The following is a 24,864-nucleotide window of genomic DNA, read 5'->3' on the forward strand; positions in this document are numbered from 1 at the left end:
TTTTTAGTGCTGCTAATGTGTTGCTCTGCTGAGCAAACATAAAAGGGTCTAAAAGTTCGAACAGGGCAGCATGGTGGTCGAGCAGTTAGCACTGTCGCCTCACAGCAAGAAGGTTCTGGGTTCGAGTCCCAGCTCAGGCACGGGATATTTCTTTGTGGAGTTTGCATATTCTCCCTGTGCCTGCGTGGGTTTTCTCCAGGTACTCCAGCTTCTTGCCACCATCCAAAGACATGCAATTGGGGAATAGGGTAAATGTATACTCTAAATTTACCGTAGGTGTAGCTGTGTGTGTGAATGGTTGTCTGTCTATATGTGTTGGCCCTGTGATCGACTGGCAACCTGTCCAGGGTGTACCCCATCTCTCGCCCGAAAGCCCCTGGGATAGGCTCTGGCCCCCCCCCCCCCAGCAACCTTTAACAGGAATAAGCAGAAGGAAATGGATGGATGGATGGATGGATGGATGGTCCAACAGTCCTCTTTAATAGGCCACTGTAACTGGAAATTTCATTTATAAGAAATCATATGTAGTTTGAACAAATCTGGTTCCTGATAATTAAATCCATCACGTAGTTTCGATGGGGGGGAACTGGGCTTCATGGCCCTGGCCCTGGGGCGCGTGGCTATGGACGCTGGCTGCTTTGGGTCTCACCTGTGCGGGATGGTGTGGGGGGTGTGAGGGCGGCTTCCCCAATCATGGCGGCACCCTGTGGGATTGGGGGTTGGGGGTCCTTGGGCTGGGTCGGGGCCTCCACCCGGTATGGGGGGGTCAGGGGCCCTGGGCCCTGGTGCCGGGGATCTGCGCCGGTCCCCCGACGGGGTCCTGCAGTGGGGGGGGGGGGGGGGGGGCTGTGCTTGCCCGGTACACGGGCACTGGCGGGGCGTGCCGGGGCCTACCGTGGCGGCTGAGGCATGTTTGCCCCTGGACGCTGGGAGGAGGGTGGGGAAGGAAGGTTAGGTGGGGGTTGGAGAGGGAGGGGAGGAGGGGGAGGGGGGTCGGGAGGGAAGGAGGTAAGGTGGTGGAAAGGGAAGGGGAGGTGGATTGTTTGGTACCTAGGACTCGCTAGCCTGGGACCCTGCCACTCCCCCCGGGGTCGCACCCACATTTGGGAGGAGTTTGCTAACCTCGTCCCGTCCTTGGGTGGGCTGGGCCCTGGCGCGGTGTACTGGGCTGCCGCCACCCTAACCCTAACCCCCCAAATTTAATCACAACGTAGACATTTAGGGCTTGGGGGGAGTGCATGAGGATGTACTGGGAGACTCTGCCGTCTCCCATGCCCTGGGTGCCTCCCCCAATTTTAACTACATTCTAGTCATCCACATCATCACATCTACATTCCCACGCACAACACGCATCCTGCACCCATGTTGGGATGGGGGGGGGGGGGGCAGCTGGGGCGGGGAGTGGGTCCAGTGCTGCCTCCTTTGCTAACTGCACTATTGCAGGCCTGGGGGCCTGGCCAGTGCTCTTGGGGGGATGGTCCTCCTCCCAACATGGTGGTTGGGCTGGGGTTGGTCGTGGGCCTTGCCGTTGTGGATCGCTTGCTGGCAGTTTTACTTGGTCTGAGGTGCCCTGGACTGTATCAGTATCTATGGAGTCCTCAGCCCCTGTATGGAGGAAGATGAGGGTATGATTGTTTTGTCCGGGGGTGGCAGTCCCGGACGCACGTGCCTTCGGCTCACCCCGACAGGTGGGCTGGGCCTCTCGGGGGAGAGGGGGGTCCTGGCTGGCTGGCTGGTGGTGCCCTATAGCCTGAAGCCCGCCTGCTCTGGGGGCAGGGGGAGAACACGGGATGGGTGGAGGGGATGGGGATTGAGAGTTGGGGGGGGGGGTAGCTCTGTAGCGGGCCGGTGGGCCTGGTCGTTGTGGTGGGCTGTGGTTGCCCCGCCTGGGTGTGGGGTGTGGGTGGGTGACGGCCTCGCCGCTGGCGGACCTCTTGGGGGGCTCTGGCCGGATCTTGGGCCGGAGGGGCCCTATGCTCCTGGGCTCTGCTCGTGCTGTGTGTTTGTGTGTTTGTGTGTGTGGGGGGGGGGTGCCCGGCGGGACCGGGGTCCTCTCTCTGCCCCGTCTCTCTGTGGGTTGCTTCCGGGTGGGCGTTGCTGCTCCTATGCTTTCCTACGCGTCCTGGCATTGGTTGGGCCTGTGGCTATTTCCTGGGGGGAGGGGTGGCCTGGGGCTCCTCGTGTTCTGGGGGTTTCTGGGTGCTCTGGTGGCCTGGTCCTGAGCTGCCTGCTATCCTGGACTGGGGGTGTGATGTCCTGGCCCCCCACATCAGCTACAGTCAGCTACCCACAGCATTCAAGACAAACCGTAGCACAAACATACACACAAGTATCCACACATACACACATGCAGTGCACAACTGACCCATAATCACACACTCAGACATTTAGTTTAAAATTATATTAAACCAAATGGTAAGCCTGCACTGGAAATTCTGCAACCAATGTTTTTCCTTTTTTCTTTTCCTCTCTGTTGTTAGTTGTTACTTTTTGTTTGTTTGTTTGTTTTTTCTGCTATTGTTGTTGTTGTTTTTTCTGCTATTGTTGTTGTTGTTTTTGTCCCCCCCCCTTGTCTTCCCTATCCTGTCCCTGCTCTCTCTTCCTATCCACGCCTGAGCCTCAGTCTGGTAGCTTTATCAATGAACCAATACCATTCCTAATAAAATTAAGCACAAATGGTGATAGGAGGAGTTTATCGGATTCCTCCTATGCAGAGTAAAAATGCTTCAGTACAACAAGGCTCCAGAAACACTGATGCTGCTTGCCCCAGCTACTGAACAACAGGTTTAAAATAAAAAAAAAAAATCATATTTAGAAAGTTTGAGTCTTAAAAACCTATTGCAAAATTTGGATGTGATTAGAGGATATAAACTAATTTTCAGATTATTAAAAGCCGTAATAACACACAAATTAATCAAGGTACCCCGAGCAACCTGACTACTGCATAAAGTATGGATTCACTGTCTTTAAGCAAGTAAAAAAATTCTGAAATCCTTTGACCAATAATGTCAGAATGAGCAAAAACCTCTGATATTTTCCTCACTAAACCCCTTCTCTATCATTTTATAGCTTTATTCTGAAATTTTATTTCCATGGTTTGAACTCCAGTCATAAAAACATTTTTTCTACTTTTTAGCAATAATTTGCTTTGAGCAATTGTGTTGATCAGTAAATCATGGTTAGCTGCTATTGACTTTTTCAAGGCAGTGAAAAAAAGCAGTCCTCTGGAGAGAAATGTTTTTAATCCTCACAAGGGACGGACTTTTGTTTCAGCACCAACAACAATAACAGACGAAAAACAAACTAAAATAAATTATTGAAATAACAAGAACAAATGATTTTGGTAAAAGAAGATGAGGATGACAAATTAATAAAAATTGACAATAGTCCATAAGACATGTCTAAGGGCTGGGTGTCCATCTGTGTGGCAAACATGTGATTCCAAAGACCCCACTAAGCTTCTTCTTCTTCTTCTGCATTATTGTACTATAAATTAAAAAAAAAACAAAAAAACATTGGCCTACCTCAGCCAAAAGTTTGCAGAATAATGCCCTAGTCAGGCTGCAATATATGTCCATGGCTGTAAAAAGCCAATATGTATTTCTTGGTAAATAATGAATCTGCTGGTACACACCCATAAAGGATTGTGGTCGAGACACCAAAATGAATGTTCTCCTACAATACAATACTTACAATAATAATTTTTAAGCACTTAGAAACTGGCTTCAAATCCCGAGAAGTGGAAATACAGCTGATTTCACGAGCTGGCTTGTACTCCTCTCTCCAAATTCAGAACAATTATACAAATTGATGGAATGCTCCTGTAATTATATGCACAACTTTCCTGTTGAGGGTAATTGGATAATATGGTACGACATGTTACAAAATAACATTTAACACCCTGTCAGCTGATGCAATAGTGTTTTGCATAGTATAGTGGAGAGAGGAGAATTTTGGAGAATAATAACATTTAAACAGGAGGTGGTAGAGTTTAGGCCATTTACCGATATGCTCTTAAGACTTTGACAGAGACCCTATGAAGCTCTTGAGAGGCTTATTTTTGACATAACCCTGAGGGTAAATGTGCAAGAAATGGGAATCATGGATTTATACAAATGGTCAAAAGTTAGCGAGGCTTATATGTAATGCAATGTCCAGAAGAAATGTCCACAATGACAAAGTGTGACAGGCAGCACGGTGGTGCAGTGTTTACAACTATTGCCTCACAGCAAGAAGGTTCCGGGTCTGAGCCTCAGCTTGGGCACGGGATCTCTCTGTGTGGAGTTTGCATGTTCTCCCTGTGCCTGCGTGGGTTCTCTGCAGGTACTCCAGCTTCCTCCCACAATCGAAAGACATGCAAATGGGGACTAGATTAATTGGATACCCTAAAGTGACTGTGGCTGTGAGTGTGAATGGTTGTCTGTCTATATATGTTGGCCCTGCGATAGACTGGCAACCCATCCAGGGTGTACCCTGCCTCACGCACGAAAACTGCTGGGATAGGCTCCAGCCCCCCCCCCCCCCTCGACCCTCAACAGGATAAGTGGAAGAAAATGGATGGATGGATGGACAAAGTGTGATGAGATCAAGGGGTCTGGTCAAATTGAACTACAGTGTTGACCCTATTAAGGGACCAAACTCTAGAGGGGTAGGAAACTCTCCAGACATTGCCTCATGCTTAAATTATCAGAAACAGAGTTGAACCCCTGAATTAACTAAAGAGGTATGTTAATCAATTAATGGTTAGAGGGAAAAGAAGAATAATGTATCGATTGTATTTTTCATTAAGACACAATATATTATTGAATTTTTTTTGTATCAGCCAATCATGACATCTCTGAATTATTAGGGTCTCTTTTGGTGTCCCAACCCATTTATAGAATAACAGCTGCATTGTTACTGGTCTAGAAGGCCACGTAAGTGACAGTGCGCACCTACATAACAATTTCCAGTTCACTATCTGAGGTCATGAAGCCCAAACATTTTCTTATTTTAATTAAACAGAAGTAGCAGACCAACAGAAACAGAAAATTTTGCAGGGAATGTAAAAAACACTTTCATTAAGCCTGCTGCATGACTGATACCAATTTGTGTATGATTTAATTACATTAAGTAAAGCAAAGACAGCTTGTTCTTAATTAGCCCTGCATTAAAGTTTCAGTGTTCAGCCATTATAGTCTACAGAACAGCACTCAGCAGAGTCAAACAGAGCAACCCTTGTTTGGTAAACCCTAAGACGGAACAAGCCAAATTGGAGTCACAAGTATACACAGTCTGAGAACGTAAGGCTGCAGGCTTGTGGGGGCTGTCACTTCTCTTCTGCATCTAGGATATCATTTAAGTCAAATCATGGTCTGAGCAGCGGGATCTGGGGAAGTGTTCTGTGACAATATGGGAAGCTGGCACTGTTTGCTGCTGCTTTGCAAGCTGAGTTTAGTGCTAACCTCCAGAGAAGCACAGACAAATGATGATGATATTGACCTTGTCAGCTTTCTGAGAAGAATCCACCCTGGCCTATTGGAAAGAGATGAGTTTTTGGCCATCAAATCTGACTTTGATTTGAGCTCCCACGAGGAACTGGGTCGCCAAGAGGTCCTGTCAGTCACAGGGGAGAAGGAAATCAAGGACAAACTTGTCAATCAGGATACAAATGTGTCTCCTGGACCAGTGGTGTTAACCAAAGATGGACAGATCCGGGGAATTACAGTGGATAAAGCTAACATATTCTATGGGATACCATATGCAGACCCCCCTATTGGAGCTTACCGTTGGAAGGCCCCTAGACCTGTGACTCCTTGGCAGGGGGTTCATGATGCCTCCTCCCCAAGAGCAGCATGCATGCAGACCTGCCATGGACCTTACACTGAGGATTGTCCTCGAATGGTAAGGAACAATTTGACAGTAATGTGCATACTGTTTGACTTTAAAGCTTGCAGTGTAGTGGCATAGAGAACAACAGAAGAGAAAGTTTAACCTCACACATCATCAACAGTTGAAGATAAGATATGTCAAATACAAAGCAAGTTACCACTGGTCCATTCCTCTGGGTTCATCAACAGGAAATAGTGTTTCACTTTCTGAGTCACAGTACCAGGTTTACTACTACCTATTTCAAAGGCATGAAATACACCTGTCTATGATTGGTAACATCAGTCTGGTGACAGTTATTGCAGTCAGTAATAGTTATAATCACTGATGCAGCTACACTGAACATGGTTGTTGTAAAACAAATCCCTGCATTTTGATCTTTATTCCCCCATTGCAATGACGCTGCCATTCAGGTATTCAAAATGACAAAATCTCCATGGGAACAGCTCCATTTGTGCAGAGGGATGGTCAGAGCACACAGAGCCAGTAAATCAGCTTAAAAATCTGTCCTATATTTCAGCCAAAAGGCTAAGCTCAGCCATAAAATATTGCGGGCATGTATTTCAGCCATAAGGCTTATCCCAGCCATATAAAACTCAACAAATATATTCTTACTGGCATCAGATATCCTGTTTGCATGAGATGCCATGGGAAATTTTGAGGTTAAGTTATGTCACAGTCCCAATGAGAAAGCAACAGTACTTAGTGCTTTGCTCCAATGTCCCTCAGTCTTGTGTCCATGTGATCGTGCACGGGATGGTTGAGAGTGGTTATTTATGCAGTGTAGTGCTAATCTTAGCTTGCTATTCTGCTCACTTTTCCCACTTCCGCCTCCTCCCCATTGCTGAATGGCTTTTAACTGTTAGCATTTTTTTTTTTTAACAAGCCAAGGGGGGAGGAAACACCACAGTTATCTGAAGTGGAGTTGGTCATGGAAGTAATGCTGAGTTTGGTTGTTGGAATGCCCTTTGCATTTTGAAACAATTCAAATCCACGATATAAACACCCATGCACAACGTTGCTGTGTACAGGATTTGCTTCTTTCATTGTTATTTGTGCACTATTAAGGATTTATTCTGTAATCATCCCGATTCTGTTTGGAAAATAATAAATTACAGAGTTCTGTATCTCAATGAACCCAGTAGTGAGACACAGCTGAATGAAGCTGGGCTTTTTTTCACACATTCTCTGTCTCATTTCATTTAATTGTCATTTTATTTGAAACACTTATATACTCAGGACATTGAGTGATACAAAGCATTATTGGTCTGATAGTGACACCGAATGAGTGAACCAGCTCAACTTCACAAGGCAGTCATCAGGTCAGTGTCAGTACAAGCTCAGTCAGAAACTGTTCTGTAAATTGTTCGTCTTCTTATTAAAAACACTGGTATTAAGCTTAATCTTAGGCTGTATAAAATGGTTTTCAACACAATAAAAAAGACTGGAAAGGTCTCATGGATCCCTATTATTTCTTGTAACCAATTATGCAAAAACTCCACACTTTCACAGACAGTCACACCAACTTCTAATTCAAACCCTGCCCCTCTGAGCATGGATACAGATAAAGATGATTTTGGTGGTTGCACAAATACAGATAATGACAGATAATCGTGTACTTGCTTAGAAAATAGGTCACATAATGGTGTGACAACCAGGCTACCTTTTAGGATAAGCACTGGGAAATAAAACACAAACAAAACCAAATTCAGTGTTGTTCTGATTTCTTTGCCCTTCTGACAATTAAGCAGCTTTGAGGCATTTTCCAGCTCTTGGCTAGCATTTGGAATTGACAATGAGAGACCTCTGTGCAATACTAAGTGAATTAACAGGGATGGGCAGGACTTAATATTGCTTCTTCTATGCCAACATTGTGTTTAATGGAGTACAAGGCTATATTATTGTGAAAGCTAACTGATTTGAAACATCGCAATTAAAGGACATAAAATGTCGGTGGAAACTTAAAAAAAGTGTCTAACATTTTTTTTTCCCCATGAGGTTATGCTAATGATATATAATGGCATTATAGTATCCAATTAGCCAGTTTAAAGCCATGACATATTTATACATGGAGGGCAGAGTTATAATTAATTTCCATTAAAATATTGTCTTCTTACAGTGGCCTGAAAACATTTTGGCATTATAAAGTGGAGCAGCATAGAACGTTCATTTTAACACTTAGTGAATGTGTCCTCTTTGAAGGTCAGTGAGGACTGTCTCTATCTCAACATCTTTGTCCCTCTGGATGTGAACTTCAGCTCCCCCCTGCAGAGGCCACTGCCTGTCATGGTGTGGATCCACGGTGGGGATTTCATTGCTGGCTCTGCCTCGAAGCTGTTGTATGATGGACGTTTCATCAGTAACTTCACCCACACTGTTGTTGTAAGCCTGGAGTACCGACTGGGTGAGGGCAGTCTTTTGTACTTTACTGAGAGAGCTCTTTCAACATTTGATTGAGTTTAACTTTAGAAAAAAAAAACAAACATTGTTACAGTGGTCGTACTGCAGCACATTGACATACATCTATTAAATTATCATACAAAATAATACCACAGTGCACCATTTTACAGTATCAGTGTCCATATAATTAATGTGTTCCTTCTGAACTGTTTTGTGTTGTCAGAAATAAAACAAGGATGAAGGTTAGCTTGGTTAGGTACTGTAGCTCATGAAACACATTAATCACTTAGTTAAAATAATGCCCTGTTTGTGTGTGTGTGTGTGTGTGTGTGTGTCTTTGTTTTCCTGCAAGACTAAAAATTGAGTTGTGATGTGTGAATAGTAATTTGGAAATGAATGCCTTGCCAGAGTCCATAATGTGCTGCTGATCATGTGAAGTCATGTGATTTAAGGTGCATTTGGGTTCCTGGTATCTGGCAAAAACCCTGGCTCCTCAGCTATAGGGAATTATGGGATTTTGGACCAGCAGGCAGCTCTCCTTTGGGTCCAGCGGAACATTGCTACGTTTGGAGGTGATTCCAGCAAGGCAAGGAAGTAAACACACACATGCATATCTCATCAGCTATTCTATTTTAGTGACTCTTTGACATAATGAATTGACTAGCCTGTTGCCCTAAGCATTACAAGTGAGTGCCTATTCTAACCCTTGTTTTAAACTGAACCCAACCTTTTAACCTTAGCCCTAAAACTGTGTGTTATGTCTCAAACTACCCTTCAAAGGGTTTTCAAAAAACTGTAGGCTGACTACAAATGTCTTGATACATATGCAAATTATCATGAAAATTAATTGTGCTTCATCATCTTTCTCAATTTATGAGAGATATTTTATTCATTCAATATTGTCAAAACAAATTGTTTTACTGTTTAAAGAAATACACAGATGTGCACTAAATCTACATCTTCTCTGGCTTCCCTGGGATAACCTAGTCCAGTTTTGACCAGTTTAGGTGAAGTAGTTTTTGATCTGGCTTTTAGACCTGGTCAGATCTGGTCGAGGTGTGAAAACAAAAAAAAGACTTGCTTTTTCCCAGAAATGTTTCAAGGTTTCACAAATGTGAATGCGGGTAACAGCATTAAGCCTTTATCAACCATCATGTCCAAGTGTTGCAACAAAACAGGGATGGGTCAAAACTGCTGTTGAATACAAAAAAAAAAATGGAATCTCTGATTAAAGTTGAGTAATGTGGTTCTTTGACAACCTGTTTCGATGTCTCCTATATGAAAGTGTGTCAAGTCATACTACGAGTGAGTGTACCCTACTCACAGACACTGTTTTGTCTTCACAAAACTTTTGTAAATGAGACCCCTGGGCTTTTTCTGTTGGTGAATTTAATACAAAATTGCTGTCCACTGTGTTTTGTGTCAGGTGACGATATTCGGAGAGAGTGCAGGTGCTCAGTCAGTGAGTCTTCACCTTATGATCCAGAGCAGTAAGCCTCTTTTCAAACAGGCCATCCTACAGAGTCTTCCATTCTCCATTCCTCTGAAGACCAGGTGAAGAGGCTTCAGCTCAACTCAACACATTACATGTGTCCCTGGCTGGGAGCTACAATAAAAAATTATTATTAATTTCCCTTCAAAATTTTAGTTATCCTCAATTTTTTGAGCACATCCTGCAATTAACTATTTAATGTTAATTGCAGGATGTTGCCATAATGCTTAACTCAAACTGAGATGTAATGTAGTTTCTGCACAATCCTCAGACATGATGCCCTAAGGCTCGGAAAGGACTTCGCTAAACAGACCAACTGCTCCGTCAGTGACATTGTCTGCTTGCTGTCTCTCCCTCCACAGGCTGTCCTGGTTGCACAGATGAAAACAAGTAGGAAGCCGCAAAAAAAACAGCCCACACTCATCACGTTTAGAGCAGCGCTCTTGGATGCACACACAGTTACATAAGAAGGCATCTACTGGAGTATGTTTATCTGCAAGAGATGATGAAAAATTTTAATTTCATCTTGAGCTGTGGCAACACTGACAAACAGCAGGCCTCTAAATGGGAAATTCTATGTTTTACAGCCTCACTTCACAAACTGACTATCATATTTACAGGAGTGACAGGATTATTGATTTATGACTCTAAATGCAGGTGTCTGGCTATCTCAGACCCAGAAATCTGCAATTAAAACACTCTGGGGTCAAGTCATTTCATTTTTGATAGCATGCAAATCTAATCACACGCAGGTATTAAACAGAGTAATGTTTAACATTGTTGGTTTTCTCATCAGCCCTGTATTCCAAAACACCATGTTGTACAAATCTGGCTGTACCTGTGTGGTCTAATGTACAATTCTTTGATGTCAGGCTCCAAGATGGTGAACCCATTCAGGTTCCTGGAGGTGTTTGAGACATGGGGTCCATTCATTGATGGTGAATTAATAAAAGAGCAGGCTTTCACTGCTTTCCAGAAAGGCCACTGGCAGAAAGAAAAGTCGATGCTGTTGGGTAAGACAGAAAGAAAGAAAGACACAGACACATATGCACAACAAGTTCAATTCATTCAGCTGACAAATGTCTAGGATCACATGAAAATTCCGCTGTCTGAGGAAAAACAAACAAACAGAAACCTGAATCACTCTGACCCTTGTGCACAAACATAGTGCACGAGAATTTCATGGGTTTGCATATAAAGTGCCATATGCCGTCTTCTGTGCGTATGTGATTTTTTTTATTAATGAGGCCCTTGCTTCAAACACAAACCTACAGCTACAATTCAATTCAAGCAGTGGATCTTTGTTGGACATCAGTCATCAGCACAGCCCATTAGCATCTGAGTGGTCGGTGAAACTCCCTAACGACCACCCCTGAAACTCCCTGACACCGCACAACGACTGTCGTTTGGGGAGGCCAGGTGAGTCTCGGGAGGGCCGTTTCCACCACAATAGCACTGACCACTCCCACATAGGTTTATAAGCTGGAGTTTCCACACTCTTCACTAGAACTGAAGAAGCCTCTCGGATGAGAGGTGAAACGTCTTCAAGATAAACTTACGTCCAGTTGACCAGATTTTACTTCGCTTCGATCTACGATGACCTGGATGAATGAGAACCTACACAGACACCCTGAGATACTGTTTGCATGTTACTGTTAATAGTTAAAAAGTGGCTTGAAGACAACAAAGTCAGTGTCTTGGAGTAGCCATCACAAATCCCTGATCTGAATCCCATCGAAAATTTGTGGGCGGATCTGAAAAGGCGTGTGCAAGCGAGGCGACCGCCAAACCTCAGTTACACCAGTTCTGTCAGGAGGAGTGGGCCAGAATTCCAGCAACGTACTGTGAGAAGTTTGTGGAAGGATACCGAAAACGTTTGATACAAGTCATGCTGTTCAAAGGCAATGCTACTAAATACTAAGGAAATGTAAACTTTTGACCTTGAAGAAAGTACTAACAAATTCTCTAAAATATACTCTATCTCGTTATTGTGGCATTTAGCAAAAAGAAATAATTTTGGTAATCCTAACTGACCTAAAAAAGAAGAGGTTCAGTATGATTCAGCTTCAGACTGTGAGAAAAAAATTAGTTGTGTCTTTTTGCACAGCGTATGTAAACATCTGGTTTCAAATGTATATAAAAGGATAAATTATATCTAGAACATGGCGTCAATATTGATTATTATAAATACTAAATGATTTAAGAATATTTCAGCATAATATCCACTAAATCAAGTCAATTTCAAGGTTTCAGGATTAAATAATAAAGCAAGGGGCACTGTAAGCAGCATTTTGATTGTGTGGTATTTTTGTATGTTACTGAAAAAATGAGCATTTATTTAAACTAATTCGACCAGTTTGTGTTTCCTCATTCTCTAGGGCTGGGACTGTTGAGAGACTGTAGCCCACTTAGAACAGTTGGTAATCCTATGCTCACATTATATAATCTACTTAAATGAGCTAAAGCTTGACAAAGCCATAATGTAAACATGCTACTTTCCCATTTATCTACGGATAATAAAGATTTAATTGGACTTTCTTGTTACGCTTACAAGAGCCTGTCTTCTCCTTGACTAGTTGAACTGCTACATTACTGTGTATCCCTTAAAATACCTCTCTAATTTTCCAATAATATTTTTTTTGATCGAGGATTTACATTGTTTTTTTACATTTTCTTTTTTTGCCATGGTACCTGAACTCAGGGCCAGGAGACCAAAAATTAAGACCTCTCACTGAATAGGTGAGAGCTATATTTAATCAATCCAGAGACATATAAGCTCACTTAAGTGCTAGGGAGCCCTGTCTTTTCTTCCCATTTTTCAGCCCATTCACTGCTATGTGCAGATGTCCCTATAGTGGTTAAACTTGAATTACACCACAATTTCCATTCAGTATAGTCAGTGTTGGACACGTTACTTTGAAAAAATAATTATTTATAGTTACTAGTTATTCTCCAAAAGGTAACTGAGTTAGTAACTGAGTTACTCCACTCTGAAAGTAACTATTGCGCTACTCTTTTTTTCTTTTAAGTTTAAAAATGTCAAAGAATTTTGATTTTTTTTCTTTCAGAAAAATCCAGCTGTGGCTGCTTGGATGGCGTGGCTCCGTGTCCTTCTTTGCTAGTGGAGCTCACATTAACAGCACCTGGCTTGCTATCACCGCTAGCAGTGTCAACAATGTTTCTGGCCACTAGTTTAGTAGAAGCGTGGGCCGTTGAGAGGTGCTTCATTAAATTGGAGTTGCTTACATTGGACGTTGTCCGCCTCTTTGCTCTCGCTCTGGGACGAGATAACATACACTCAACATGTACATTTTGACCTTTAACCTCCATTAAGTTGAAGTAGTGCCTATATTTCCATCTTGAAAACGCCGTCTTTCCCTGCAACTCCAGACCCACCATATCATGATAGTTTTTAAGTGTGTGTGTGTGTGTGTGTGCTGCTACATGCTGGGTTTCTGTGTAAACACCCGCCATCTGATGTCTCTGGTTGGCTTAACATGCAATCTTACTCTCTTAACCAATCATCATTACTTAGGTGGTTATCTTGCCCCTCCCTTCCCCCCCTCACCAAAGGAGAAAAAAAACCCACAAGCATTAGCAGCTCTTGTGTCTGTGTGAGCCGAGTAGGATGACAGCTTCAATGAGTAGCTTCAGTAACGCGTAGTCACGCCGTGTTGGTAACGGTAACGACGTTGTACCGACAGAGAAAGTAATTAGTTAGATTACCCATTACTGAAAAAAGTAACGCTGTTAGTATCAGCGTTTATTTTAAGGCCGTTATTCCCATCACTGGGTATAGTTCATCAGAAATGCATGTCAAAATATAATTGCACCATGTAATTCCATGTATTTATACTTTTGAATTAACAGTCTGAACAATTCTTAGGTGGATAACTTGCAAATTGAAATTTAAAATGCAGCATGAGAATTTATTGAGTTGCACTACCTGGTCTTTGGCAAGCTACAATGTGAAATTATATTTCTGATAGACATCTAAAGGTATGCGCCACAGTGGGGCAGTGGTGAGAGCTGCTGCCTCACAGCAAGAAGGATCTGGCTCAAGCCCAGGCTCGGCCACAGGGTCTTTCTGCGTGGAGTTTGCACATTCCCCCTTTGCCTGCGTGGGTTCTCTCTTGGTACTCTGGCTTCCTCCCACAGTCCAAAGACATGGGGGACTAGGTTAATCGAATACTCTAAATCAGGGGTCACCAACATGGTGCCCGCGGGCATCAGGTCGCCCACGAGGACCACATGAGTCGCCTGTGGGCCTGTTCTAAAAATAGTTCACCATAGCACCACTCATCAGTGAGCTGCATCTAATTTTTAGGGCCTGTTTTGTTTCTATTTTTAATCACACTTGCATTGATGTGAATTTGAATTGACAATTGCCTATTGACAATAGGCCTGTACCAGATTTATCTATATATAAAATGGGTTTTTACATATAGAATAAAAAACAAATATATATATATATATGTGTATATGTATACACAATAAATATATATATGTGTGTATATATGTGTGTGTATATGTGTGTATATGTGTGTATATATATATATATGTGTGTATATATATATATATATATATATATATATATATATATATATATATATATATATATATATATATATATATATATATATATATATATATATAGGTAGAAAATGGATGAATGGATTTAAAGGTACCACCAAGCAGATATTTTAGCAATCCTGCAACAACCTTTTTCCAGTAATCAGGCTTAGCTTAGTCCCATTTGGGCAGTCTGGCAAATTTCACAGTACTCTATCTGCGCAGCTCCCTTTGGTTCTCATAATAACACCATATATGCTCCCAACAAAGCTCAGGGCAATATTTGCTCTCCAGGAAACTATGCAACCCAGTGAATCAGGTGAGAGCTGAGGTATAATTACAGTCAATCATCATAACACAAAGAATGTTTAGAAATCCATCTGTATCAAGATGAAGACAAGACAGGACAGGACAGGACAGGATTTAATGAACTAACATAAAAGTTGTCTGAGACCTTGTTAACTGTCTGCAGGGACGACCTCAGAAGAGGGTGTGATCTTTGTGTATGGCGTCTTCAGCAAGCCAGTCTCAGCAGTGGAGTCCACTGTGTACATAACAGCCATCTTTAAACAACATGCGCTGCAGGTCCTGCACAAGTACCTTCCCCTGTACAGAGATGCAGACCACAGGGATATGCTAGCTCAGGTAAGAGGCAAAGCCTTTGATTTACTCTACAGTAGTGACTATACCCAAAACTTCAGAAATTAAACTGCAGTTACAGTCTGACAAAGAGATTTTAGATTACCTCATTGGGTCACACTATTCCAAATTTATTGCTTACATTTATGATTATGCTTTTTGAAGTTGTTGGGCAAACAACACTCCTGACTCCACAACCCATGGCTTGATACAATGGATGAGGAATCTTATTCATTCCTTTCAAAGCTGCCTACTCAGCATTCACTTCAAAATAGTTCCTCATGCCTCCATTGATTAATATGAACAATATAAAATATACATAAATCAGCCCCCCCCCCAAAAAAAAACACTGACAGGTTTTAATTGATGATACAAACATCTTACAATAGATCCCCCCTTCATGAGAATCATAATTGTCAATTTGTATTGAATCAGTTTGATCTATTGCACTGGGATTTGAAGGCCTGTCATTGTCAGACAGGATGGTCAACTTAATAAATGTTGTATAAATAGTATTCAGGTATTTCAGCAGGACACTAATAATAACAAGCTCTGAGACATTATTAGTTTAAATTCATTAAAAAAAATCAGCTCATCGTAAGTGAACTTGCATATGAGCAGTCCTTTTACTGAGACTGAAACGAATAGCATATAATTAATGATCTATTTGATGTAACTCACTTATGATTGAATATTTGACAGCATGACAGGAACATTTTAGCTTGCTTTAAAGGACCCAGTAATAGAAATCCCTAAGAATCAATGTCTGTTTGAGCTTTATTAAAGTTTGTTTTTCTCATAGTACTAATTGAAAAGTGTGCTGGAGAGTCAGTCTCATTGTACACACATATGCATCGATACCCACCCATTTACATGCTTAACAAGGTGAGTGGTCATACATGGACATACAACATCCTTCCCAGCCAGCAAGAGCTCAGAACCTAGAACAATAACCTCAGTCTTGCTTGTGCTTTCTCCATGCTTTTACAAGTTTGACAGAGAATGGACAGTTTTGTTGTAGTGATGTTGTGAGCTGACATTTACATCCTCTTATTTGCCTGCAGAGGGAGGTACAACTCCAGCTTCTCCTTAATTTTGACTCCTAGACAGATCCATTTTTGTTCCTTCCTCTGTCATTTGTATGGGTGAAGCATGTGAACCAGCTGGAGTCAAGGAGTTTGTCTATTTGAGATGCTGTCTGACACGCTAAGAAGTGAAGCGGTGAGGTGACAGGAGGGATCGGCCTTGGAATCATTAATGAAGTAGAAGACAAAGAAAGAAAGAAGACTGTGGAAGACATACATAATGCCATCCAGTTGGTTTATATTATTCAGATAAGACCATTTTTTTAAAGTAGATTTAATTTTGTTTTCTTTGCAGATAATACAGCAGAATGCAGTTTAGTATCTAGCCTGAGTGCAAAGAAGCAGTGATGTGCAGTGTAAATACAGTATGGGCAGGGTTCAAGGAAGTGAAGATATCTACAAAAATATTATTCAACATGAACACTATAGTGATTTGAATTTGGATTTAAATTGGCAGTAAAGGAATATGTGCAGTGTATGTTACAAGTATGAAACCATCATAGACTAAAGTAGCATGGAATTAAGTAGAATGTGGAGATGTGGGAATAAAGGTATGTACAGTATGAATAGTAATGTGATGAAAATCCAGGGTTCACGACCTTCTTCTACATTAAGGCCCACCTATTCATACTTGTAACAAATAAAATCCAAAATGATTAATCCCAATTTATTACTGCTCCCAGTTCTACAGATCATATCCCTCAAACTAAAGAGAATAACATTCTTTGTACTGGCACCTGGAATTAAGTAACCAATGGCGTGTATTGGATACTTAATTTTCAAAATAGTTAATGATTTTTTTTAATGTAGTTATAGGAAGAGGGAGGTGTCAGCAAACCAGTACTTAACCACACTCACTATTTGCTCCCTCCAACAGTGAACTTGTCCAACCTTCAGCTTTTATTCACTAAAGCCTCATCTCCTTCTGCAAAGTCTCTTGAAATTTAGAGACCTTGGCCAGGAGGGCTTTGCCTCCTCCTGCCATGCCAGTCAGAGGATAGGCCCTGAGTCTGCCAAGAAAAGCTCTACCCGCTGGGGCTCCACTCCCCAGGCCTAAAAGGAGCCTCATGTGGGAGGGCCATGCAAGCTGGGTATGAGGCAACTATTTGCCTGAACAAATTCCGGTTCATTGTCATTTCGATCACAAAGTAGAGTTAGAAGAAGAAAGACTCAGCAAAGTGTATGGTGCCTGCCTTAGGGAGTTACAGGGGTCAGGAGGTTATACTCAGGGGTGAAAGTGGCTTAAAAGTCTTGCCGGAACTGTACGCCCTTTGGGCGTGCGTTAAAAAAAAAAAAAAAAAAAAAACGCTGATGAAGTTTTACAGTTTTTAATCAATTTTGGGTGATTTTTATTACAGTTTTCGGGTGTCTATTCCCCACACAACTCACAACTGCTGCCCCCATAGCACCGTCCCCACCACCCAGAAGGGTAAGCAGTGGCCATGGGGCTAACAGCATCACCTAAGTCAAGATAAAATATGATAAGATCAATGTCACTGTACTGAACATATACAATAAACTTCAACCACAAACATAAAGTAACTTAAACAAATAAAGAAATGACACATTACTGATAACATTGTGCCATAACATAATTTCCTTCTTTTTCATCACTTGCTCCCCTTTTAATATTTCACTTCCCTCTACACAAAAAAAATATGATGGTTAGTATGATTATGATGATATAATTATTATTATCATTATTATTATTAATGTATGTATGCATGTATTTATTTATTACCTGTGCTTGCTTCTGATGATCCTGATACATCTTGTAGGTTCTCACAAGCAGACAGAGACAGTCTCTCCCTGTAACTCATTCTCATCAGTGACTTGCTTCCTTCCGTGGGTCTAATTTTGCTAACTTTTTCTCTTGCTTCTTCAACTCTGTCACATTTTCGCTTAAACATGTCACTTATTTTACGTTGCATTATGCCAAAGCAGGAAGTCAGCAGCCTAGTTCTTTGATTTTGCCCTGTTTAGTTTTCTTTCTTTTTTTTTGTTCCTTGAAAGCAGAACAAGTGTGGTTTTAACCAATCAAAACTAACAATGCTGGTAACGTGACCCACGTGTCCGTCTGTCAGCCAACCAGAAACGCCTCGCATGCGGAGATGTGCTCATGGGCACACTGAACGCGCATGGCGCAGACTGTGCAGAGGAAGTCCATTCATTGTGTATGTGAGCACGCTGTGACGTCACGAGCGCCAACCAAGCCCAGCAACTCGGTAGCGCTGCGTGTGTTTGCACCCCACCCCGCACAGCATGAAACCGCCTTCAGACATCGTTTTCTGTATGTAAGATGGGATTTTGACAGCTCCCTTCTCCTCCTTTTTTTGACGGAACTCCGTTCCGGCCATGAATATTTTACCGGAACTGCATTCCGGCCCGTTCTGGCTCACTTTCACACCTGGTTATACTCCTCCAAATTTAGTATTCAGTAACAGTTCACAGTGTAGTAGGGACATATTGAAGCAACAGCCTTAAAGGAGCCCTTGCCCCCCCCCCCCCCCACACACACACACATACACACACACACAAATAAACAGCATTATTTTTTATTGAGTGGTTGTGTTTCATGGGATGCAAGCTTGGTACCTACCCAAGCCAACTCCAGTGCCACTCAACTTAAGTTCATCATTGTTTCATCTCTGAAAACACAAAACAGTTCAGGTGGAACGCACTATTTTCAGTAACCACACAAGGATGGCTCAATGCATTTTGTCCTTGCGTGGATACGGATAATATATTAGTATCCAGAGAAAAAACTACAGCCAACCATACTCACATTTCTGAAGCTAGGCTTTATTGCAAGGCTTTTGTGTAAGAGTGCAATAAGTTTTAATAATTGTTGAAATAATGGAATTCTAACCGATGTTTCAAATATTTTATCTTTGAAGGTGCTTTAATGATTATTTCTTCACAAACAGATTCTGGAATTAATGATGTTAAAGAAGCTGAGGCAGCCCATACTGGCAGATAGCCTACCCCTGCAAAGAGAATTTTTTAACTAATGGAACATAAAACCTTTTTAAAAAAATTTTTTTTGAATATCATTTCTGCAAAAAGTTATTAAACTTGTATTTTATATTTACTGTCATTTTAGAAAAGTAATTTTCTATAATCTCAATGCACATGAGCACATTGCAAATGATCACAATACAGCAAACTTTGTATGTAGCTTTTTAACTCGATTATCTGAATAACTGTTCATCTGATCAATCTCAAACCTGGTGTATGCTTTGCTGGTGCTTAAGTAAATGCAGTACCAAGTTTGAAGTCAGGGATACGAGGATCTAAGGTCTGAGATGACAGTCAAAATTACAGGCTTTCATGCCAGATTGAGAGCAAATATGGTTTATGTTTTTTATGAATATCTGTCATACTGTTTCACTCTGGTCATGGCTGACAAATTAGTTCTGTAGCTCACTCTCTGTCTATTAAGGATATGATTATCAAGCTTCTTCCTGTTTATTTCACAGATTTTGTTGAGTGTTGTGCTTTCGATGACAGATTTATTAATGTTTTGCTTGCGTGTATGTCACATATGCCTTTATTATCAAATCATGAATTTTACAAAGTTTTTTAACCTGATGTTTAATAGACATTCATGTGTCACCCTGACTTTTCCTTAAAGCAATCACTGAGGATTGCTTTGTTGGAATAAACATCCAAAATGATTACTAAAAGCTTTTCCCACCCGGACTGGAAAGCAGAGAAACCACTCTTACTTGCTGTGGTGTATTGTCCTCCTGCACCTTATTCTGAGTTCTGAGAAGAATTCCCTGACTTTCTGTCTAACTTGGCACTGAATTCAGACAAAGTCATTACAGTGGGTGACTTTAACATCCATGTGGACGTCGCTGATGATTGTCTGGCCACTGCGTTTAAGTTGCTTCTTGATTCAGTTGGCTTCTGTCAGAGGGTAAACAAACTCACTCACACTTTTAATCACATCCTTGATTTAGTACTCACTTATGGAATAGAAGCTGACCTCATCACAGTTCTTCCTCAGAACTCTGTCTTGTCTGATCACTCCTGAATTACATTTGAATTTACCTTAACAAATTATATCCTACCTGGGAAAAAAAATCCCGCTTCAGTAGATGTCTATCTGACACTGCTGTTTCTGGATTTAAGGAGCTTATTCCAGCAGAACTTGCTGCCACATCTTGTAGTAATATAATGGGCAGTTATGCTGATTTCACCCCCTCGCAGGTAGACTATCTTGTGGACAGCACTGCAGCAGCACTCCTTGGGACACTTGATGCTGTTGCTCCCCTGAAAAAGAAGGTTATCAACCAAAAAAGAATAGTTCCCTGGTACAGCCCAGAGCTGTGTGCCTTAAAACAGAAGACCAGACAACTGGAAAGGAAGACACATTCCAGCCAGCATGAGGAAGACCGCCAAGCCTGGAAGGAGAGTTTATTAATATATAAAAAAGAACTCCGTAATGCTAGAAGCGCTTACTACTCGACCCTAATAGAAAAGAATAAGAACAACCCCGGTTCCTCTTCAACACCATGGGCAGGCTCACCAAGAACCATAGTGCTGTTGAGCCATGCATCCCCCAAACTCTCAGCAGTAACGACTTCCTATCTTTCTTTACTGAAAAGTTTGTGAACATCAGAACAAAGATTGCCAGTAATGGAGGACAGACTACAGTCCCCATAGAGGCACCTTCCAGACTTGGTGCATACTTGGACAGCTTCTCCCCCATCGACCTGTCAGACTTACCTTCTGCAGTCACTTCCTCCAAGTCAGCCACTTGTCTGCTGGATCCCATCCCGACAAGACTACTTAAGGATGCCTTCCCCTTCGTCAACGCATCCATATTAAATCAAATTAATCTTTCCTTAGTCACAGGTTATGTGCCACAGGCCTTTAAGGTGGCTGTCATCAACCCTTGACTTAAAAAACCTTCTCTTGACCCAGATGTGTTAGCCAGCTATAGGTCGATATACAACCTCCCCTACATCTCCAAGATCCTTGAGAAGGTTGTCCTGGAGCAGCTACATGAACATCTGCACAGCAACGAGCTCTTTGAAGCCTTCCAGTCTGGATTCAGGGAACACCACAGCACTGAGACAGCACTGGTCAGAGTCTCTAATGATCTTCTTATAGCTTCAGACAGAGGTCTTTTCTCTGTACTTGTACTTTTGGACCTCAGTGCTGCATTTGACACCATCGACTGCAGCATCTTACTTCAGAGACTAGACCATGAAAGTGGGATTAAAGGACCTGCCCTTAAATGGTTTAAGTCATACTTATCAGATAGGTTTCAGTTTGTTAATGTTAATAATGAGTATTCAGAGTATAGCAGAGTTACATATGGTGTACCACAGGGTTCAGTTTTAGGAACCCTCTCTTCATTCTTTATATGCTCCCATGAGGTGACATAATACGGAAGCACTCAATCAACTTCCACTGTTATGTGGACAACACGCAACTTTACTTGTCGATGGAGCCAGATGACACAAGCCAGTTTACTAATCTGCAAGACTGCCTGAAAGACATTAAATCCTGGATGTCTTCTAACTTCTTAACGCTAAATTCAGATAAAACTGAGGTCATCGTGTTTGGGCCTACACACCCCAGGGACACACTCTCTAATCGGATCACTACTCTAGATGGCATCACCTTGACCCCGAGTACAACTGCAAGGAACCTTGGAGTCATTTTTGACCAGGACCTTTCCTTCAGCTCCAACATAAAGCATGTGACTAGGACCACCTTCTTCCATCTGCGCAGTATCACTCAGATTAGTAATATCCTTTCCCAGAGTGATGCTGAGAAACTGGTGCATGCATTTATCACTTCTAGGCTGGACTACAGCAACTCTCTCCTGTCAGGATGTCCGAAATACTCTCTAAAGAGTCTCCAGCAGGTCCAGAACGCTGCAGCGAGGGTTTTGACAGGAGTTAAGAAGAGAGAACACATCTCTCCCATTTTAGCTTCTCTCCACTGGCTTCCTGTAGGATCTAGAATCAACTTCAAAATCCTTCTGCTGACTTATAAGGCTCTCAATGATAAAGCTCCATCCTATTTGAAAGAACTCATTAGTCCCTACTGTCCGACCAGAGAACTCCGCTCCCAGAATGCAGGTCTTTTAGTGATTCCCAGTATCTCTAAAAACAGACTGGGAGGTAGAGCCTTGAGTTACCGGGCTCCTCTACTGTGGAACCAGCTCTCTCCATGGGTCAGTGAGGCAGACACTCTAACTACGTTTAAGTCCAGGCTTAAGACTTTCCTTTATGACGGAGCCTTCAGTTAGGACTGGTTCAGGTGGCTCTGAACCATTGATAGCTTTGCTGCTATAGGCTTAGACTGCTGGGGGACACATCAGGTTAAATGGAGCCCTCTCCTCTCCTCTCCTCTCCTCTCTCCTCCTCTCTCCTCCTCTCCTCCCCGCACATTTTTGGAACTGTCATTACCATTACATGTTGCACTTTGTAGTTTGGCCTTGGTGTCTCGCAGTCTCTCTGTGATTCCACAGATCCACCGGAGCTCCATCTCCCTCCTCCAACCACTGCCTGCATCGACCCCCCACCCTCCCTTTCTTATCCCATCCAGTCATCCAGCCCCCCATCAAGCTGGCTTGCTCTCCCTGCCTCCCCTTCCAGAAGCTTCCTTCTTCAACTGTTATTAACATTTCCATGTTTCCCACATTTTGTATTGTAAACTGTTTTCTTGTCTGTAACAACATCTACTGGACGTCTGTCCGTCCTGGGTAAGGGATCCCTCCTCTGTTGCTCACCCTGAGGTTTCTCAGATTTTTCCCTGTTAAAAGGGTTTTCTATGGAGTTTTTCCTCAGTCGATGTGAGGGTCTAAGGGCAGAGGATGTTGTTATGATGCCATGTAAAGCCCTTTGAGACAAACTGTTTGTGAAAATGGGCTATACAAATAAAATTGCCTTGCCTTGCCTTGCCTTACTAAGCCTTGTTGCATAGTTTCAGCACTACTTCATTTTTGTCTCAAATCGAAAGCATCTCCCCTTGATCTGCGAGCTGCCTGCCCCCTGAATACACTATGAAAAAGTCTGGTCTCTGAAGACAACACAGGGCTCACAAACGGCAAACAAACACTGAGTGCACAGGATGTGCACTCAAACATAACAAACCACATTCCAGCCAATCACCGACAAGATGGTTGGGGATGGGGGGTGTGCGTGTGCATACAATGGGGAATAAGCAGAATTGTTGACTAGCATAGTAGCTATGACACTCAAGCCATTTTTCAATTTAATAGTTTGTTATTCCTAGCTTACTCCATAGGTCCTATATAGCACTAGCATCGATTCCAGGAGGAAGGTTCCAAGTTCAAGCCCCGGCTCGAGCATCGGATCTTTTTGTGTGGAGTTTGCATGTTGAAACCAAGTTTGTGTTTCCAATTATTTCAGCATGATAAACTCCCTCTTTTGCTTCTCTCTCTTCAGATTGTCACAGACTTTGTCTTCCTGTGCCCATCCAGGATGTCAGCACGTGCTGGCTCAGCAGCTGGCAGCAAGGCCTGGATGTATGTGTTTGATCATGTGGCATCAGATCACCGAGTCTGGTCAGGTCTGACGTTCTGCTTCCAGCATGCCTGCCATGGTGCTGAGTTGCCCTTTCTCTTTGACTCAGCCTCAGTGGCCAACTTCACCCTATCGCCGCCAGAAAAATTGCTGTCCAATCGGATGCTATGCTACTGGGGCACATTTGCCCACACTGGAGATCCTTCATCACGGGCCCAACAGTCAACTTTCTGCCGGGAGCAGCGCCTGCCTTTGTGGCCTCGTTATGCTGACACCAGTGGCTGGTTGGTTATGAACCTGACTGTGCGTTCACATGCGCAAGTGGGGCCCAGGAACCATATATGTGACTTCTGGGACCAGCTAGGGATCTACTAGTGTGGCTCTACTGGGCTTCTTTGCATGAAACTAGCATTAATACTTACCATTTAAACTTTTCAGTGATTCTAAAGTTTCAATTTATTTGTGAGTTACAGTTTTATTCATAAAATATAAATCTGTTTGTATCTAAATATGACATTCAACCTATCACTTGCAATAAGCATTTATTTCATTATAAAGGGTCCTATTTTCAATGTTATCTGTTATTGTTGAAATCTTTTTTACAAAAAAACAGACATACATAGTTGTTATCCTCTCAAGAGCCAAACAAGAAGATAGATACTGTCTCTGTCTTGTGTTAGGGAGCTGAGAGCCACAGAGATTGGTTTCATGCTATTTAGCTTAGCACAATGAATGCTAACAGAACAGATAGTAGGTGTGAGGTATTTACATTTTTCAGTCAAAAGTCATCAAACAGATAAGTTTCAGGATCTTGGTTAATCCTTTAGATCCTTCTTACAAAGAGCCAATGATTTTTAGCAGTAGTTGCTCCTCGTCATTAACAAACATTTTGTTTTGTTTGCTGAAGTTTTGAGGTTCTGTGTCAAAACATTGCACTCTGTCAGAAAAGTAGCACATGCTAAGAATTGTATTCTAAAATTACAATATCTTCAATATAATTACCGGATCAACTCACTTGCATGCAATTCTGTCTTGGTGTTGTGGTTATTTAAGTTATTAGGGCCTGAGCCTTAAGGTACTTCAGGCAAAGACCCTAATATGTTTGCTTGGCAGAGCAACACATGAGCAGCACTTAAAACACTACAAACACAGGCTGCGTCCGAATTGCCTAGTGGCAACCTACGACCTATTGCTACACCGCACAATTCAGACACCCTCGAAGATTGGTGGTGAAGCACGACCTCTGCTGGCAGAGCACCGATACCACAATTAGGTAGACAGAACCAACGAAAGCTAC

At 42.3% G+C, this 24,864-nt stretch overlaps 1 protein-coding gene across 1 annotated transcript; it reads left to right on the top strand.

The window, feature by feature from the left end:
- The first annotated feature begins 5,299 nt into the window (after positions 1–5,299).
- On the top strand, positions 5,300–24,509 carry LOC147262236 (cAMP-regulated D2 protein). The gene is made up of 8 exons (XM_086200949.1): positions 5,300–5,883; positions 8,071–8,272; positions 8,721–8,854; positions 9,695–9,822; positions 10,032–10,150; positions 10,633–10,773; positions 14,805–14,977; positions 23,490–24,509. The coding sequence occupies exons 1-8, from the start codon at positions 5,392–5,394 to the stop codon at positions 23,940–23,942; spliced, it is 1,842 nt and encodes a 613-aa protein (XP_086057075.1). The 5' UTR covers positions 5,300–5,391; the 3' UTR covers positions 23,943–24,509.
- Positions 24,510–24,864: the final 355 nt, after the last annotated feature.

The sequence above is a fragment of the Aulostomus chinensis genome, chromosome 4 (genome assembly GCF_037954235.1).
Source record: "Aulostomus chinensis isolate RoL2024-O1b breed Wild chromosome 4, RoL_Achi_v1.0, whole genome shotgun sequence".
NCBI lineage: Eukaryota > Metazoa > Chordata > Actinopteri > Syngnathiformes > Aulostomidae > Aulostomus > Aulostomus chinensis.

Coding starts and splice junctions, on each gene's coding strand:
- LOC147262236 (XM_086200949.1), top strand. CDS start 5,392: ATGGGAAGCTGGCACTGTTTGCTGCTGCTTTGCAAGCTGAGTTTAGTG. Junction 8,855..9,694: donor TTGGAGGTGATTCCAGCAAG/GCAAGGAAGTAA, acceptor GTTTTGTGTCAG/GTGACGATATTCGGAGAGAG. Junction 9,823..10,031: donor TCCATTCCTCTGAAGACCAG/GTGAAGAGGCTT, acceptor CACAATCCTCAG/ACATGATGCCCTAAGGCTCG.